General features: G+C 42.1%; 2 protein-coding genes across 3 annotated transcripts; one reads left to right on the forward strand and one right to left on the reverse strand.

Moving 5' to 3' along the window:
- Nucleotides 1-1,547: 1,547 nt before the first annotated feature.
- LOC115202020 (phosphoribosyl pyrophosphate synthase-associated protein 1) lies at nt 1,548-13,880 on the forward strand. 2 transcript variants are annotated; one of them, XM_029765879.1, is made up of 11 exons: nt 1,548-1,950; nt 2,468-2,520; nt 5,258-5,324; nt 5,730-5,902; nt 6,407-6,522; nt 6,637-6,692; nt 6,795-6,940; nt 7,949-7,993; nt 10,623-10,693; nt 10,890-11,036; nt 11,734-13,880. In XM_029765879.1, exons 1-11 carry the CDS (start codon nt 1,868-1,870, stop codon nt 11,890-11,892), a joined length of 1,116 nt encoding a protein of 371 aa, XP_029621739.1. In that variant the 5' UTR covers nt 1,548-1,867; the 3' UTR covers nt 11,893-13,880. The 2 variants fall into 2 exon arrangements, with proteins under 2 accessions (XP_029621739.1, XP_029621746.1); XM_029765886.1 differs by lacking the exon at nt 7,949-7,993 and having other exon boundaries at nt 1,551-1,950.
- Nucleotides 13,881-16,675: 2,795 nt separating this feature from the next.
- LOC115202038 (ras-related protein Rap-2a-like) lies at nt 16,676-18,574 on the reverse strand. Its single transcript, XM_029765892.1, has one exon. It carries the CDS (start codon nt 18,221-18,223, stop codon nt 17,597-17,599), a length of 627 nt encoding a protein of 208 aa, XP_029621752.1. The 5' UTR covers nt 18,224-18,574; the 3' UTR covers nt 16,676-17,596.
- Between the last annotated feature and the right edge of the window lie 467 nt (nt 18,575-19,041).

A 19,041-nucleotide genomic window follows, 5' to 3' on the forward strand; every position in this document is an offset into this window, starting at 1 on the left:
TGAATGTATTGTTTTTGGGTGTCCTTTGTAGGATAGATAGATCAGAGATGTCCTGTCAACACAGCAGTAGTGTATCACATCAGCACTATCCGCATGATGATTTCTGCAAGAAGCAAATCAGATGTTCAACTGAGCTCCTGACTTCAAGCCCAAAGTTCGGCAGTTGGCGATATTGAATCATTTCATTTTACCGTCCAAACGCATTGTATGCAGGCGGCAATACATTCGTATCCCTAGTGGACCTTTTTGTACCTGAAACATTCTCCATTAAGGCTGCATAGGCTTCACCTTCCTCATTAGCTTTATTTAATGGACAGAAGGCAGAAAAAGATTGGGAAAATATGTGTACTTTCTTAATAAAAAAAAACATTTTCCACCGCCCTGCTAGTGTAACCGATGTGAAATGGCTAGTTAGTTAGCGGTGGTGCGCGCTAATAGCGTTTCAATCAGTGACGTCACTCGCTCTGAGACTTGAAGTAGGGTTTCCCCTTGCGTGGCAAGGGCCACGGCTTTTGTGGCGCGATGGGTAACGTTGCTTCGTGGGGTGTCAGTTGTTGATGTGTGCAAGGGTCCCTGGTTCGAGCCCGGGTTGGGGCGAAGAGAGGGACGGAACCTACACTGTTACACTAGAGTGGCTAAATGTTAATCAGGCTGCAGCAGTCTGTTTTTTCACCCCTAACCTAATAGAGCCCCACAGTGGAGTTGTCATAATACAAATAGAACGTAGTTGTCAAGCAGGAAAATGGTTCCAATCATTTTTACACTTCGTTTTTCCCATAAGGGATTTTAGAAACACTTAAAATAAGGGCTGTGTTTCGTGTAGGCTTACATTGGCATGATGTTTTGATAACCATGTAACCATGTATCAAAATATTCAGCTCTATTTATTCTCATATAATCGAAAAAGCTAATTAGCATCAAAGTAGACATCATGCAAGACTACAAATCCCTGCTTGCTCATGACTGATCTTTTCGACTCATTCAGTCAAAATAACAAAAGTTTTGATTAATTTCGCTCATTTGAGTAAGAGCACGCAGGACCACCGACCAGCAAATGATGAACTAAAAACTCCAAGGAGTTAATATTCTTACAAGCCTCTCATTCACATCTCATAGATCCAGCCCAGTGGTGCAGTGGTCTAAGGGCTGCATGTCAGTGCAAGAGGTGTCACTACATTACCTGGTTCAAATCCAGGCTGTATCATATCTGGCTATGATTGGGAGTCCCATAGAGTGGTGCACCGTGCTGGGGTGGGCCATCATTCTAAATAAGAATTTGTTCTTAACTGACTTTCCTGGTTAAATAAAATACAACATTAGAATAAGATGGACGGTGAAATGAAACGACTCAATATCGCTGTCTGCCGGCCTTTGGGCAATTTGACTCCCAGTGCAGGAATTTATATAACTAATTGATTAAAAAACACTCCCGTTTCCAACTAAAAATACATACATTGCTAACTCAACTAATAACAGGTGGCAGGTCTGTCAAATAAATAAATAAATACTTTCCCCAGATTGGTATTTTGATTCGGTTCAGGATTCTTTTTTTGTGGTTTTGTTCATCTCTTGCACAGCCAGCCAACCACACACAGTCAGACAGACAGCAAAGCTAAAGAGGAGCTATCCGCAAGCAATTTATTTCACTCAACTCTCAACTATAGATTATATTTATACTGGATTTAATAAGGTCTAATAATAACAAAGTGCATTTTAACATCAACGTCGCACGTTTTTGTATCTTTCTTCGTATGACTACCTAACAGTTAGCTTAGCTTGCTAGCAAGCTGCAAGTGTGGTAACGTTAGTTTGAGAAGAAGCTAACTAGCGGTTTACACAGGTGCTAGCTAGCTAACCAGCTGCCAGAATGAATGTCGCAAAAAGTGGTTATCGGGTCTTCTCTGCCAATTCTACTGCAGCATGTACAGAACTAGCCAAGAAGATAACTGAGTATGTATATTTTATTGTTCTAGCTAAATGTACGTGTTATGATAGATAGCTAACCAGATAATGTTGCTAGCTAGCTCGCTAAAATGTGTATGCTGGTGTTTGCAGGTGCATGGCCACAGATGAAGATATTTGAATTTAGCCAGATGTCATTAATCTATTGGGTTTATGAGTTGGGTCATTTCCTAGATGTTGACAATGACATTCAGAGGCTTAAGGGAATTGATTTAATGTGAGACAATGTTGGGTGTCTCGGCTTAGTGAAACTGGGAACTGTCTGTTATTAACGTTAGTGACATAGAAACAGGGAGCGAGTGCCTGTGATCTAGCTGAACTCTTCCCATGTCAGAATATGTAAGGTAGTGGGCCCACTGTCTCTGAATTACAATGTGACACATTACACAATTTTACTTGGGTATCAAATGGTAGAGGTACAGCAGACTTAGTCAGAGTGGGATCAGTTTCCATGCAGGGCCTCTGTCCTGTCTGAAAAAGACACATCTGGTGTGTTTTTTCACAGACGACTAGGAGTTGAATTGGGCAAGTCGGTGGTATATCAAGAGTCCAATAGAGGTGAGTTGAAACTAATTATGTATATAACGGGAGGCTGATGAGGGGAGGACAGCTCATAATAATTGGAATAATAACATGGGAACCAGGTGTTTGATACCTTTCCATTGACTCAGTTCCAGACATTATTATGAGCCATCCTCCTCTCAGCAGCCTCCACTGGTATACAGTGCATTCGGAAAGTATTCATACCCCTTCACTTTGTTACGTTACAGCCTTATTCTAAAATTGATTTAATTTTTTTAAATAAATCCTCATCAATCTACACACAATACCCCATAATGACAAAGCGAAAACAGGTTTTTAGAAATGTTTGTAACTGTATTACAATTTTGAAGCTGACCCTTTGCTATGAGACTCAAACTGACCCTTTGCTATGAGACTCAAATGTTTCTAGAACTTGATTGGAGTCCACTTGTGGTAAATTCAGTTGATTAGACATGGAATAGCCTTCCCTGTAGCTCAGTTGGTAGAGCATGGTGTTTGCAACGCCAGGGTTGTGGGTTTGATTCCCACGTGGGGCCAGCACAGGAAAAAAAAAAAATGTATGAAATGTATGCATTCACTACTGTAAGTCGCTCTGGATAAGAGCATCTGCTAAATGACTAAAATCTAAAAAAATGTAAATGTAAAAATGAATGGCACATACCTGTCTATATAAGGTCCCTCAGTTGACAATGCATGTCAGAGCAAAAACCAAGCCATGAGGTCGAAGGAATTGTCCGTAGAGCTCCGAGACAGGATTGTGTTGAGGTACAGATCTGGGGAAGGGTACCAAAACATTTCTGCAGCATTGAAGGTCCCCAAGAACACAGTGGCCTCTATCATTCTTAAATGGAAGAAGTTTGGAACCACCAAGACTTTACATAGAGCTGGCCACCCGGCCAAACTGAGCAATCGGGTTGAAGGGCCTTGGTCGGGGAGGTGACCAAGAACCCGATGGTCACTCTGACAGAACTCCAGAGTTCCTCTGTGGAGATGGGAGAACCTTCCAGAAGGACAACCATCTCTGTAGCACTCCACCAGTCAGGCCTTTATGGTAGAGTGGCCAGCTTGCTTGGAGTTTGGAGTTTGCCGAAAGGCATCTAAAGACTCTCAGACCATGAGAAACAAGGTTCTCTGGTCTGATGAAACCAAGATTGAACTCTTTGGTCTGAATGCCAAGCGTCATGTCTGGAGGAAACCTGGAACCACAGGGGCGAATGTTTACCTTCCAACAGGACAACGACCCATAGCACAAAGCCAATACAACGCAGGAGTGGCTTCGGGACAAGTGTCCTTGAGTGGCCCAGCCAGACATTGAGTGGCCCAGCTAGAGTCTGGACTTGAACCCGATCGAACATCTCTGGAGAGACCTGAAAGTAGCTGTGCAGCAACGTTCCCCATCCAACCTGACAGAGCTTGAGAGGATCTGCAGAGAAGAATGGGAGAAACTGCCCAAATACAGGTGTGCCAAGCTTGTAGCGTCATACCCAAGAAGACTCAGGGCTGTAATTGCTGCCAAAGGTGCTTCAACAAATTATTGAGTAAAGGGTCTGAATACTTATGTAACTGTGATATTTCTGTTTTTTATTTGTAATAAATTTGCACAAATTTGTAAACTTTTTGGGGGGGTTTTCATTACGGGGTATTGTGTATAGATGGGGGAGAAAAAAAAGATTTAATCAATTTTAGATGAAGGTTGTAACGTAACAAATGTGGAAAAAGTGAAGGGGTCTGAATACTTTCCGAATGCACTGTATAAATCATTGGTTGAAACCAGGCGTTGGAACCAAAATTATTTTCCTATCGTTTCGTTCTGAACAGAACCATCATTTTTATTTTTCGTTCTGTTGAACTGTTCCGACAGCAAAATGAATGTGAACCGTTTCTAACCCCAAAAAACTGTTTATATCATTCATTTCTGTTCCTTTTTAAACCTCTGAAATTGATAGATTTTTTAAAAACATTTAGTTCGACATTAAATCACCACCAATTAGTGCGGATAGAATAGCTTGCTATGGAGCGGGCAAGCTATTTACATGGATTGGACAGGCAAGTGTAGGGTGCTAGATGGGACTGAAATTGAGAGCGAGAGAAGGAAGAGGAGGCTTGGCTTGACGCGCTGGGCATCTTGTTGTTTTGACATGTTTTATCTGAATTAGGCCCACAGAATTATACTTACGGAGGAGCGGCTTCCATGAATTAACTTTGAATGTCTGACCTACAGAGAGTTGACTGTTGGACCAGAGCTAGCTAACAAGCTTGTGTGTGCAGAGAGGCATCAGAATTCAAATAAAAACATGTCTTACCTTTTTGTAGTCTGAGCGACAGAGTGAGGGCTTTGCATAGGCACTTTGTTGCATTTTTTGTGGGACTGGGAAAAAAATGCCTGGAACATAAAATAATGTTTTTAACCGGTTCCCATACTTTTAAAATAACTGTTCTGTTCCGGAACAGTATAGATCACGTTCGTTCACAATTCTGTTCCTCCAAAAACAAACATTTGTTCTGTCACTCTGCCTACTCTGCTAACACAAAGAACAACTTATTTGTTTGGCCTGATACAAATCATTTTTCTCTTTTGGAAAACATGACATGTTACAGATAAGTGTTTACAATGGCTTGATAATTATGCCTGAACTGAGTGTTATGCCCTAGTTGACATAAACAAGTCTAGGCACATTTGGGGAGCTGTAAGTGTAAAGTTAGCATTTTACCCACACTTGCTGTTGATTCAACTTTATGTGACCCTTGATAGAGACCAGAGTAGATGTGAAGGAATCTGTTCGCGGCCAAACTATCTTCATCATCCAGACCATACCCAGGTGAGTAGACTGAAATATGTAATCTCCTCCACACTTCTGTGTCTAGGACACGCACACACCTATACTGTGTGTGTAATGTTGTGCGGCCCAAAGGACTATGCATATCAATCTATGTTGTAGGAGGGGTATTCACACAGTCATATCACGTGTTAGGTTGCATTACCCATATTCAAACCTGTTTGATTCACACACTATAAATCAGGCACAAGCTCATCTACCATAATATGAATAGCTACCAGTGTTATTAATAGCCATCCTCTTATCTGTCATCTGACTTGGCGTGCACAAGCTGTACTGAGCATATGTTGTTGCCCTCTGCTGGAGAGTTGCTCAGCATGAGTTTGCACTGACCACACCATAAATGTGACCATTTTGTTATTGACACTTTTCCCTTGTTTTAACCAGAGATGTCAACACGGCCATCATGGAGCTGCTGGTCATGGCCTACGCCCTTAAGACCTCCTGTGCAAAGAACATCATTGGGGTCATTCCCTATTTCCCCTACAGCAAGCAGTGCAAGATGAGAAAAAGGGGTTCCATAGTGTGCAAGCTGCTGGCTTCCATGCTAGCCAAAGCAGGTAATTACAGCCTGTATGCAAGTGTTAACAGTTTTCTGTTTAGATTGCCCTTGACCATCTGTGTTAAAGGAAAATGTATACATTTTTCAACTTCATATTTGTAATCTTCAGCCCCACCCCAACATCAACATATGTGAAAATGGCACGTTGTTTTGTTTTGTGGAAAAAAATATAGAGGAAGATAAATGTTTCCAATGACGTCAGCTGTGTGCATCACGTGATTTTAACCAATAATGAGTAGGCATTGACTTCTAATTGTCTACCAATTGGTTGATGATGTCATTGGAAACACTTATCCACCTATCTTTTTTACTACAAAACAGAAACGTGCTATTTTCACGTGTTGATGTTGGGGTTGTGCTGGAGAAGAATTTGAAGTGGAAAATGTTTTACATTTCCCTTTAAACTTGCCACTGTGGCTGATTTCTCATTCTGCACCCTCTCTTAAAAGCAGTCTGCTGTTTCTTCAGTCTCTCTTCTCATCCTCTCTCTTTCTCCTTCCAGGTTTAACTCACATCATCACCATGGACTTGCATCAGAAGGAGATCCAGGGCTTCTTCAGTTTTCCAGTGGACAACCTGCGTGCCTCCCCCTTTCTGCTTCAGTACATCCAGGAGGAGGTAACCATCTCACTGTAGCTCATGTGCCATTCCAGGTAGTACAGTTGTAAGATAGTAAACTACACACAGCAGCCTATTCAATGTAAAATGTGGGCTTCTCTCACTTCCCTTCAGGTCCCAGATTACAGAAACGCCATTATTGTTGCAAAGTCACCGTCTGCTGCTAAGAGGTAACATACTATTTAGTTACAGAGGCCTGGAGTGTGATCATCTAATGTAAATAATGTAAAAGGGTGTCTGCATTTCTCCAGTGTTTTCTTGCTGTCTTTCAGAGCTCAGTCCTATGCAGAGCGACTGCGTTTGGGCCTGGCAGTGATGCATGGCGAGGCTCAGTGTTCAGAGTCTGACATGGCGGACGGACGACACTCTCCCCCCTGTGTCCGTAACACCTCAGGACACCCTGGGCTGGAGCTGCCTTGTAAGACCTCTCTAGAAGCCCTATATAGCTTATAGCTTGGTAACTAGCCAGGTGTAGTTGTAGTCAGTCTGCCATCAGATCAAATTGAAACCGTATCTTTGTCTGTAGCTTCCCCAATTCTTTAGTGTTGGTCAGGCTGTGTCTGTAAGATCTAGATGGATGCATAGATTCCTGTACTCGTCAATGGTTGCATCCAAAAATATGTTTAGTGTAGTGTGAAATGTTCAAGTCTCTGAATTATTTGAATAATTATTTCAAACCCCCAAAATATCCATTGCAAAATCCTCATCATTTGGATTTAATGTCAGCACTAACAGCTTCATAAGTGATGATTCTGCTATAACCATTTTAACACCTGACATTATTTTTAAAGGATCTTGAATTGTGTAGCCTGTTTACTGCACGTTCTAATTCCACAGATACACTGCCTCTACTAATGTTGCGACCTTAGCCTCCCTAAAATGTAAAGGCATTCATACCAAATCGTTTTAGAATTGTTTGCATGTTTAAAACTGACATTTTGAATAAGAGAACATACATTTTGTTTTTCATTTTGAGAGAATGACACTAACTTGATATTGGATATGTCTAATTTTCTCAGTACATTTGTGGTAAGGCTGTTAAAACAGTTGGGTCTGACAAAACAGGGTCAGACTTTCTGTCTGGGCTTTGTGTCATTGGCAAATGACTCCAGAGTATTTATTATGCCCAACTGGCTGTGTCCCCCTTCAGCTTTAGTGTTTTTAATAATATTTGTATTATTTACTTAATTTATTATCCTTGACTTTAAAAATCCTCTTATTGTAAGCCTTGGTCAGTTGCAAACTGTCCTACACATTTCTTGAATGAATAAGCTTAGAGGAATGGTTTTGGATTCTTCACGGGTTAGCTTTTAAGATTTTGCTTCCTGTAAGAGGATTTTCCCAGTCCTGGCTTCATGTCTTCGTAGTCTGTTATGTCGAGTCTCTGTGGATGTGTGTTAACGTGGTGTTTATTTGTTGATAATAGCTGGCAGCAAACAACAAGCTCCGTTCCCAGGCATAGAGCTCCCAAGTACGACCGTAAACTTAATTCCCTTTTGACCACCAAATGGTTCCTCTCAAAATGGTTCCTAAATGCGTGCATGTAGTGATCAAGGGTTTTCGAATCATCTTGCCAACAAACAGTCTTAAGTGCATGGTCCTCAGTTGTGATTGAGGAAAGCATAACAAAGACAATCAATGGACCAATTACAAATGATATGGATCAGTTAGTTGATGTGGTCTAGCGCTACAGATCCATAGTGGATGTACTGACGCCTATGTACCCTCACTGCATACTGTAGATGAGATCCTCATCAGGAATGGATCAATGTCTTCCTTGATCCCCAGTCAGGTCTCCAGCAGTGTGCCGGTGTCAGAGGCAGAGACTTCAGACTGTTCTGCAAGATGGCCTGAAAGCCCTCTGTTAGTTGCTTTGTGAGACTCTCTTCAATCATCTGACAAATGGAACCATTTCTCCCAGATACATGTTTTTATTTTCATCCGGACTCATCTTGCCAATCAACACGTCATGCTTCCCTATTGAAGCCTCGCCTGAAGGAGTCTGATTAACACCTGGCCTTCAGAAATGCATGCTTTGAATACTAATTAAGCATGCCTTTTATATGTAGGCCTAATACATCATGATAGGAAACAGGATAATCATTTTTTTCAGAATCTAAAGCAAAGATCCAGATTTTTGGGTGGGTGGCAACATGTTGTTCTTGTGTGTGCTGCTGAACACACAGTACAGAACACCACAGTAGGTCAGGTCAGGGTTATGTTGTGTTCACCCTCTTCCCTGCTGCCCATACAAACCAGTGGGCTGCTGAACACACAGTACAGAACACCACAGTAGGTCAGGTCAGGGTTATGTTGTGTTCACCCTCTTCCCTGCTGCCCATACAAACCAGTGGGCTGCTGAACACACAGTACAGAACACCACAGTAGGTCAGGTCAGGGTTATGTTGTGTTCACCCTCTTCCCTGCTGCCCATACAAACCAGTGGGCTGCTGAACACACAGTACAGAACACCACAGTAGGTCAGGTCAGGGTTATGTTGTGTTCACCCTCTTCCCTGCTGCCCATACAAACCAGTGGGCTGCTGAACACACAGTACAGAACACCACAGTAGGTCAGGTCAGGGTTATGTTGTGTTCACCCTCTTCCCTGCTGCCCATACAAACCAGTGGGCTGCTGAACACACAGTACAGAACACCACAGTAGGTCAGGTCAGGGTTATGTTGTGTTCACCCTCTTCCCTGCTGCCCATACAAACCAGTGGGCTGCTGAACACACAGTACAGAACACCACAGTAGGTCAGGTCAGGGTTATGTTGTGTTCACCCTTTTCCCCGCTGCCCATACATACCAGTGGGCTGCTGAACACACAGTACAGAACACCACAGTAGGTCAGGTCAGGGTTATGTTGTGTTCACCCTCTTCCCTGCTGCCCATACAAACCAGAGGGCTGCTGTGTCACACACCTTGGGCCTTCCCACATTTAAATAACTATAAATCCTAAACGTGGACCCTACATGTCAATAAACACACATCTACTGGTTTGGGTGTGAATATGCAAATCTGATTATAACATCAAACCATGACTATCACATATTAGTTGTATTATAGCATATGTATTCCTTTGCTCAGCAATGCTGGCTTCTAGCATCATTGAGAGGATTGCTGAGATCTTCAGGCTTTTCAACTCTTGCCTCACATATATCCAAGACAAGTTTATCTCTAACATATGTGTAGGCCTAACTAACTAGTTTTTACTAGATCATTTTGATTAATTTCTATATTCTACCTGAAAACATTCCAGGTAGTACCTCTTTAAGACTACAGAAGGTTTTAAGACCTAGGGGTGATGTTGATGCATTTTGAAAAGCTGAAATGTTCCAGTGCTTATTATTGCTTGTGTGTGGTCCCCTGTAAGGAAGGCATGTGTTCCAGGAAGGAATGTGTTCCTGGCATGAACCTGTGTTCCCTGCTCATCTCTAGCTTCCACTCCCACAATCAGCTTCCCCACTCTGGCTGGCTGATTGTCCATCCGCTGATTGTGCGCTTCCCCCATTGACTGACAACAGTGGTGTTCAATAAGACAAACCTGGAACATTAGTAAGCGTGTGATTACCTCATCAGTGCTTGTCTGCCTCTATCGTTTTTGATGGATTAATGACAAGATTAGGTTGTGCATATTGCTACATGCAAACTGTTGCCAAATGTCTGCACTGAGCTCTGAGCAGACACTGTGTTGTGGAGGCAATTTAATATCAGCGTCTGATTGGGTATGCTGGGTAAAAAGCCTGTCATTTTGATTATCCTTGTGCTGGAATGAGTTTGGCATTCCATTTAAATCTATAATGGTATAATTGGGACAATTGACAGAATGTATCTAATTTCCCAATTACATCTCATTTTGAAAAGAGAATGTTAATCAGTTACCAAGAAGGGGGGAATTGCATGGAACATCAACTATTAATTGCAGAATACATAATCACAACAGTGATTGAAATTGGACTTTGTAATTGTGGAAAGCTCATACTTTTTAACCCATTTTACCCAATCTACTCTGAGATGTATCCTCATTAGTTTTACAGTTTATGCCAATGGATACTGTATGTGATGACTAGCAGTGACCAGTTCGTTCTTCCTTTTCAGTAATGATGGCCAAGGAGAAGCCCCCGATCACTGTTGTAGGAGATGTGGGAGGAAGAATCGCAATCATTGTTGTAAGAAATGTGCCCCTTTCTTTGGGCCATTTGCGGTTTTGTCTTGGAAGGCCTGTGCTAAAATGAGCCACTTGAAATGAATTTGCAACATTTTGCCACATTGTATTTAATAACAGAATATGACAGCCTTAGATTATGGATGAAGGAACTACAGGCCTACATCATTACCAATCCCATGGTTGCCGTTCTTTCCCAGGATGACATCATAGACGACGTGGAGGACTTTGTGGCGGCAGCTGAGATTCTGAAGGAGAGAGGAGCTTATAAGATCTACATCATGGCTACACATGGGCTGCTGTCTGCCGATGCCCCCCGTCTTATTGAGGAGTCCGCCATCGACGAGGTGAGATACAGATGTAGGATCTTAATTTCAGACAGTCTGCTACAGCAGGAAAATAATCCTGGAGCAACAGGAAATGTGGATTGTAATTAATAGACGTTTTTGTAGGGGTTGATACATTTTTCATGTGGGAAAATCAAGTGGAAATGACAAACTTCAGAAGCCTTTTTAAACTTCAAATACACTACAAGTTTTAGATTTCCTGCATTACATTTCCTGCAACAGGGTGATCAAATTAAGATCCTACATCTGTAACAGTAGCCCTGTGTTCTGAATTTATCACTACATCTTGAATGGGGAAGTGCTCAGTTCCTCATCCTAAAAGCTTTTCAATCACTTTACAATAGAAAGGCAGTGGCAACACTTTCTATGTACCACCTGTGTGCAAGGTATTGCAACTTGATTCGTAGGATGTTTCGTCGCATGTATAAAGGCTGTTATAAGATACGGTAGTCAGGCACAGTTCAGTCTGGGAATGAGACAAAATAGACCACGCCGACGAACGGTTGAAAGCAGCGGGTGGCCCGGCTATCCTATCACCTTTGACCACAGTACATTGTCCATCATTTTCTATTTATTTCCAAGCGATTCTACATGTAATATCAACACTGTTCGTGGACACCCGGCAGGTGATCTACTGCACACGGCCGACCTTCATTATGGTGTTTCCTCCTCTGATCCCTGTCTGTCTGCCCCCCAGGTGGTGGTGACTAACACCGTCCCTCACGAGGTACAGAAGCTCCAGTGTCCCAAGATAAAGACAGTGGACGTCAGTATGATCCTGGCCGAGGCCATCCGACGCATCCACAACGGGGAGTCCATGGCCTACCTGTTCCGCAACATCACGGTGGACGACTAGGCCAGAGACAGGGTTGAGTCTGTGCTGGACGTGAGGTGTTCGGAGAAAGGCTGGTGGTATACACGCTATGGTCCCCTCCTCTCTCCATAGTGCTAGAAGTACATACTGTCCCTGTAGTCTGCACCTTCACACACAGCCTAGTTCAGATGACTAGGACGAGGGGGAGTACCGTCATCATATCCCCTCTTACAAACCAATAAAATGCATTTTCATCAGCTTTAGTGCCCGAAACATAACATGGAGTTGCTCAATAAAAGTGATAAAAGAAACAAAAAGTTAAGAAATACTAAAAGGTTGATTTAACGTGCATATTTGTTGTCAGGTCATTTGTTTTTTTTGCCTTACCATGCTAAGGTCTGGCAAACCAGCAATGCATGAATTACTGTACCTCACCTCCATGGTAGTTTTGATGTCTTTTTTAATTCCTCCATGCTTCAAGATATGAAGGGATTTGTTATTTTGTTGGTTCACTGTTCACTATTTTGCCCACCTGAATAAAAGGTGTAGGGTGAGTGTTACGATGAAAACTATTATTTTGGGTCAAAAAAACTCCAGGCCACTCTTGAATGTCTGAAGCTAGATAGAAACTATGTAGATATTATAATGGACCGATATTTTTTTCAAACAACTGCGCTTTTTCTGGCCCACAAATTGCTTTTGAAAGAAATCTGTGCCGCCTTCTGATAAATGTTGAAATCCCGATGTGGCCCTCGAGCCAAAATGATTGCTCACCCCTGGTCTAGCCACTGTCAACATATCTAATGATGTCTTTTTCTTCAGTTCTCCGTTATGAAGGAGGGTGACCGTATTTCACTCTGTTTAAGTATCTTCCCAATAACATCACTTATTGCTTGAATTATTTCCCCCCACACCCCTGGCCCTCCAGGCCTACCGAGCACTGTGACTGCTTTGCATTTGGATGCAGGTGTGTTAATGCAAAACCTACTGAGAACAAAGCTAAAGGAACCCTAGTACAGCAGCTCCCCACCAGTTCTGTGTTCTGTGTGACACCTAAGCCTTGTGAATTCAGGCTGACTCACCAAATACATCTAGTAAGACCACATGTATTGTCTACCACCACACATTAGGCCACAGATTAGGAACTTTTGACCCACCATGTTTGAATCCCAAACACTGTCCTAGTCATTGTTACTGCATTGGTCCAGTCAGTCAACTATTCTCTGTGTAACTGTAACAAATGTCATGATTGCCACAGATCGTTGGGCAAACTGTATAACATCAGCTGGATATCTGAATGGATATAACCTTTTATATTAAAGGGGGATATGACATCCTGAATCTGAAGTAGACTTTCCTATATAGTCTTGTTGCTTCTCATTGGCATTCAGAAAGACTGACAATATATGCATTATGTGTCCATGCTGAGGTCATGGTTTTGAATATAGAAATTGTAATCGTGACACTTTACCGTATAATGTATGGAATTGGGGTGTCAACTTGCTGATCAGGAGGACTGAGATCTGTCATGATGAAAAGATGTGGACTAATAGCCAAACTGATGTTCAAGGGAAGTCGTGTCTGAACACTCTGTTGGAGCATTAAGCTCAGGGAGATATGCTTCTGAGGCAAATGCATAATGTATGTGAAGAAAAACCGCTCTTAATGCTTGTGCCTATGTCTCTGGTACAGCAAAGTCTGCAAATGTAAATGTGTTGCATTCCGTTCGGCAGAACTTCCTCTTTACCATTCTTTGTTACATTTGTTGTTGACATTCGTTCCTTTGTTATCCTGTGCTAATTGTAAACCGCTAACTATACCTGTGTGTGGTACAGACATGAGGAAAGGTCCTTGGAGAGAAATAACTGTTGCTATGCCAACTCATATCCATGTCTTCCGATAGCACATTGATTTGTTACTTCACCCTTGTTGTCTGATCTTGATGTAGCCTATTTGTGAGTTTATGATTTAATCGAATAATTGGTTTCTGCATCCAATTTTTTGTAAGTTAAAATAAACCTTTGGCTTCATTTGTTTTTGCCAGACTTTTTATTGGTGAACAAAATTGTTATGTGTTTAATAATGTAACCAGTTACATTTTATTCTGGAGAATTCTAGTATCTCTAGTCTTAACAATCAATTTACTCTTCTGTTAAAATGAACCCTTCACATTATTCAGGTCAACCTTCATCAACCTTCATCAAATCCCAGAACTATTGATTTGTAGTTACACAATTATTTGACCATCGTACAATCCCAATATTGTCAGTTGTTATACTTGATCAGGGGAAAATACCATTGAGTTTAATCTACGCTTTGATCAGAGAACATTACTTCTGGTTTGTGTTGTTGTAGTATAGCTACCTAATGCAGTGAGTGTACAGTATAATGAGACAACTTCTTCAGATGAAGTCAGGGACCCTTTACTTGTTCCAAACTTCTCAGGTTTCTACTCATCACTGAGGAGCTTTGACCAAGTCAAGGGGCAGAGACGGACTAGAAAACTCTTATCCCATGCAGTGGTGGCATTGGTAAGGATGCACATGCTAAAATACTTCACCCCCACTCCTAAGAACTGTAAAAAGGTATGATAAAGACATTATAGACTAGTAATAGAATCTCTTTTAACTAGATGTGCTGACTTCTGATGTTGGCCCTATGAAGTCTTGGATCACAGAAAATAAGTTGTATGCATAATGTTTAGGAGTTGTAAGGTAGCCCATCGCCTATAACTTAAATTGTACATTCTTTAAGTTTTGATAGATGGTAAACGGAAGCCCTTCCAACCCCGGAGAGAGTGGTACGCACCTGAGTGTGGGTCTCTGTCGGTGCGCGGTGATGAGTGTGAACCAGCTGGTGCATTGACACCTGTGTGTTTAAACAGGACTCAAAGAGGAACTAGAGTGTCACAGATCATAGGTCACTTCCTCGTCTGGGCAGAGGGAAACAATTCACCATGTCTCTGTGTGTGGCTGGAAAGGGGAAACATATTTCTGTGTGCATGTGTGTGCACAGTACTATATATTAGAATTATCACTAGAGCACAGTTGTTACAGTCTTAACGTTCATTAAGTACACTTATACTGGATTCTGATTGTTACGATGGAAACATTATCTGCAGGTAATTGTTGATATAGATAGCTACAGGAAGTCAAATGCTAAATCTGAAATGTCCATGCAACCATATTATATAACTGAAATGATTTGTGGCAGTGTCAGGTTAATGATGCGTTGATCAGGAAAGTAGATCCTTATGTGAGAATTTCACACTCTTTTCATATGGAACCTAGACATGATTCCCTGCAGAATGTTTTCTGTTACTAGCCATGTCAATGATCTGGGCATTGGAGGAACAAGTTGACATCCTGCTGAGCAACACAAACAATGGTCTTTTGTCTGGCACAGTGAGAGGTTCCATAGTATTTCATTTCTGCTCTGGCCAGGTTTTGTATTTACTAACAGGTTTCCCCATAGATTTGAAGGTGGATTGTGTGACAGACAAGCAATGTCAAAAACATATAGGCCTACCACTAGAGGGTAATGTGAGACAACTTACTGTAACTGGTGACAGTTTAACATTTTTTATTTAACATTTTATTTAACTAGGCAGGTCAGTTAAGGACACATTCTTATTTACAATGATGGCCTACCACAAAAGGCCTCCTGCGGGGACAGGGGCTGGGATAAAAAAAGATAATATCGGACCAAACACACATCACGACAAGAGACACCACAACACTAAATAAAGAGAGACCTAAGACAACATAGCAAGGCAGTGACACATGACAACACAGCATGGTAGCAACATGACATGGTAGCAACACAACATGGCAGCAGCACAAAACATGGTACAAACATTATTGGGCACAGACAACAACACAAAGGGCAAGAAGGTAGAGACAACAATACATCATGCAAAGCAGCCACAACTGTCATTAAGAGTGTCCATGATTGAGTCTTTGAATGAAGAGATTGAGATAAAACTGTCCAGTTTGAGTCACTAGCTGCAGCTACCTGAAAAGAGGAGCGACCCAGGGATGTGTGTTCTTTGGGAACCTTTAACAGAATGCGACTAGCAGAACAGGTGTTGTATGTGGAGGATGAGGGCTGCAGTAGATATCTCAGATAGGGGGGACTGAGGTCTAAGAGGGTTTTATAAATAAGCTTCAACCAGTGGGTCTTGCAACAGGTATACAGAGATGACCAGTTTACAGAGGAGTATAGAGTGCGGTGATGTGTCCTTTAAGGAGCATTGGTGGCAAATCTGATAGCCGAATGGTAAAGAACATCTAGCAGCTCGATTTCACCTTTACCTGCCTATCTACAAATTACGTCTCCGTAATCTAGCATGGGTAGGATGGTGAAGATGCTTGAAGAGGTAGGATACTTGTTGAAGGTTTTGGGAGGAAGTGATTTTTGAGGAAGTGGATTTGTGATGCTGGTATGATGTTTTGGAATGATTCTACACCCCTGGTAATGAAGCTGATTTTATTATCAGCATAACCACATTTATGTCCTGTTGATTATATGCTTGTTTGTGTTCTTTTTATTTATTCCGGAGCTTGGCCAGGTCTCTGCTGCAATCATACTGGAAATGGACAGATTTTTTTTGAGGCATTCCTTTGTAAGTTGTTCTAAATATCATCTCTGGCTAGTCTGTTATACAGTCTCTGGCTTGTTGAGTTTTGACTTGAGTAAAGAGATTTGATGTTTGCGTGATAAATGAGTCCTTGTCACACCTTATACCAGATGTGTTATTACGTGGCCATTAGTTTATTGCACTTTCTTTCCCAATAAGCACCTGTCGAAATGAGTCCACCGAAAATGACCATGATATATAATCCGATTTTATTTATCATGAATAGACAATATATATACAACAAGTAATAAAACCATAACGTATTTGTTATACTGTTTTGGTGAATAAACATGATTTAATCATCAACATGTACTTCAAATTTTCATAGAAAAACAATACACTATATAATTTATATTTGAACACATTTTGTACGTTTTTTAATAAATAATAATATCTGTGCAAAATAACTCCAAGTGCATATGAATATTTCCAAACAACAAATTGGTATTATAGAATGAGGAACGCAACCAGAGTTGATTCAGAACATACTATGCTTTGTTGCAAAATAAAGATTTGTCACAAAGAAACTTCACTTGATGAATAAAAAAGCTCTCATGACACATTGTCCAAATTCAGCTTTTGCCCAATTAGCCACAACTGTCTATCTTCACAGTTATTGCAAGTGAACACCGTCGACACGTACAAAAGGCAAACACAACAGTAACATAGTAGGACATAGATTGAAAACTTGACAAAGTAAGCTCATTGCCACTTTTGCACTGTCACAGTATATTTTTAACAATGACACCACCACATTCAGGACATTCAGTGTTCTTGCACTTCTTTCATTTAGTTTCAGCTTTATCAATGTCCCACACCTGTGTGATGTCATTAGTTCTGGTTCCCCTTTAACAGTCAGTGTTCCTTTCCTCTACTTCAGTGGAAATGCTGTGGTGGAGATACTTAGGATGGTTAGATGAGAGGCTTACAGGGAATTGAAGCCGTCAGACTCCAAGTCAGCAGCACGGTCTATAGCAGCAGCAGTAGTAGCACATTCAACACCACTGTGTTTGTCTGTAACACTGACCCAGCTTCGGGTCCCCATCCTTAGCCTCTCTGGCCCCTGTCTGTCTTGTCTATCTGTCAGACCTCTCCAGCCCCTCTGCCTTAGGAAATGAGGCAGCTGTTGGTCTTGTTCATGGGGGGCCGTTTGTTGCCGTCTTTGGGGAAAGTCTCCCTGCGTCGTCTCAGTGCGGGGCTCAGCCGGCTGGGCAGGTTGGCTTGTTGCAGCAGCTCCCTGAACACCTCCAGCACATTGTTGTTCTCCTTGGCAGACGTCTCCAAGAAGCTGTTGTTCCAGTCCAGCTCCACAGTGGACAGCACGTCTTCGCTGGACACCGTCCGCTCGCCATGCCGGTCCGTCTTGTTGCCGACCACCACGATGGGTGTGAACTTGTCTTCTTTGACCGCCAGGATCTCGTCTCGCAGGCTCTTGACAGCCTCCAGGGACTCAGGGTCATTGATGGCGTACACAAGGGCGAACGCGTCGCTGTTCTGAATGCAGAGCTTCCTCATGGCCGGGAAGGAGTAGCTGCCGCTGGTGTCCATGATGTGGATGGTGACCTTGGCCCCTCCGATGTCGAACTCCTTGCTGTGCAGTTCCTCCACGGTGCGCTGGTGCTTGGGTTCGAATGTGTCCTGGAGGAAGCGGCTGATCAGGGCCGTCTTCCCCACGCCGGCCGCCCCCAGGAACACCAGACGCACCTCAGTCTTCTCCTTCACTTCTAGAGACATGATGACTTCCTCTAACACACTTCCTCTAACACTAGCTCTCTCTCTTCCAATTCTGCTATTTTTACAAAATAACTCTCCTTGAACCTTTAGAGATGATGGAGAAGTTGGACTCTGCTGCAGAAGCTGCTGGAATTATTCAGTGAACAGGGACAGTGTGGTAGGTTGTAGTAGTAAATCACTGAGAGTAGCTGGCAGTTGCATCTGTGTATGGCTGGTTGCCTGTGCAAGCTATTTATGGTCTTTCTCAATCAGAGATTCCATGCCCCCTCCTGCTCTCATCCAATCAGGAGAGTGGAGTGTCTCTTTGAGTGAATTCAAAGCAGCCAATCAGAAAGACTCATGCAAATGACAGAATCAGATTGCGAAGGAGGGAGGTGATGGATAGGAGTGAGCCCAAACCAGCGGGTGTATGTAGGATGCATTGTTTGCAGTGAGATGGTTTTTGTATACCCGTGATTGTATACTTTCATAAGACCTTTTGCACACAAAAAAGCAATTGTCTGCTCTGTGTATGGGATTGTTAAATCAGCCTATGTGTTTGTGTACTATAGAATGTACGTTGACTGTTCTTTTATGCAATATGTATGTACAGACGTATTATCTTAATTTAACCTGTTTCTCACAGTAGGAAAATGAATCCTGCAGAAACAGGAAATGTGAATGATTATAATTAATGGGCATTTTTGTAGGGGTTGATAAAAAATGTTGTTAGGGCAAATCAAGTTTGAAATTGTTAAGTGGAAATTACAAACTTTTGTAAGCCTTTTTAACCTGTTGGGGATACAATCTCGTTAACGGGATTGGTTGGGCAACAACCA

This window comes from Salmo trutta, chromosome 1, assembly GCF_901001165.1.
Source record: "Salmo trutta chromosome 1, fSalTru1.1, whole genome shotgun sequence".
In the NCBI taxonomy this organism is placed as follows: domain Eukaryota; kingdom Metazoa; phylum Chordata; class Actinopteri; order Salmoniformes; family Salmonidae; genus Salmo; species Salmo trutta.

Coding starts and splice junctions, on each gene's coding strand:
- LOC115202020 (XM_029765879.1), top strand. CDS start 1,868: ATGAATGTCGCAAAAAGTGGTTATCGGGTCTTCTCTGCCAATTCTACT. Junction 1,951..2,467: donor CTAGCCAAGAAGATAACTGA/GTATGTATATTT, acceptor GTTTTTTCACAG/ACGACTAGGAGTTGAATTGG. Junction 6,693..6,794: donor TCACCGTCTGCTGCTAAGAG/GTAACATACTAT, acceptor GCTGTCTTTCAG/AGCTCAGTCCTATGCAGAGC.
- LOC115202038 (XM_029765892.1), bottom strand. CDS start 18,223: ATGTCTCTAGAAGTGAAGGAGAAGACTGAGGTGCGTCTGGTGTTCCTG.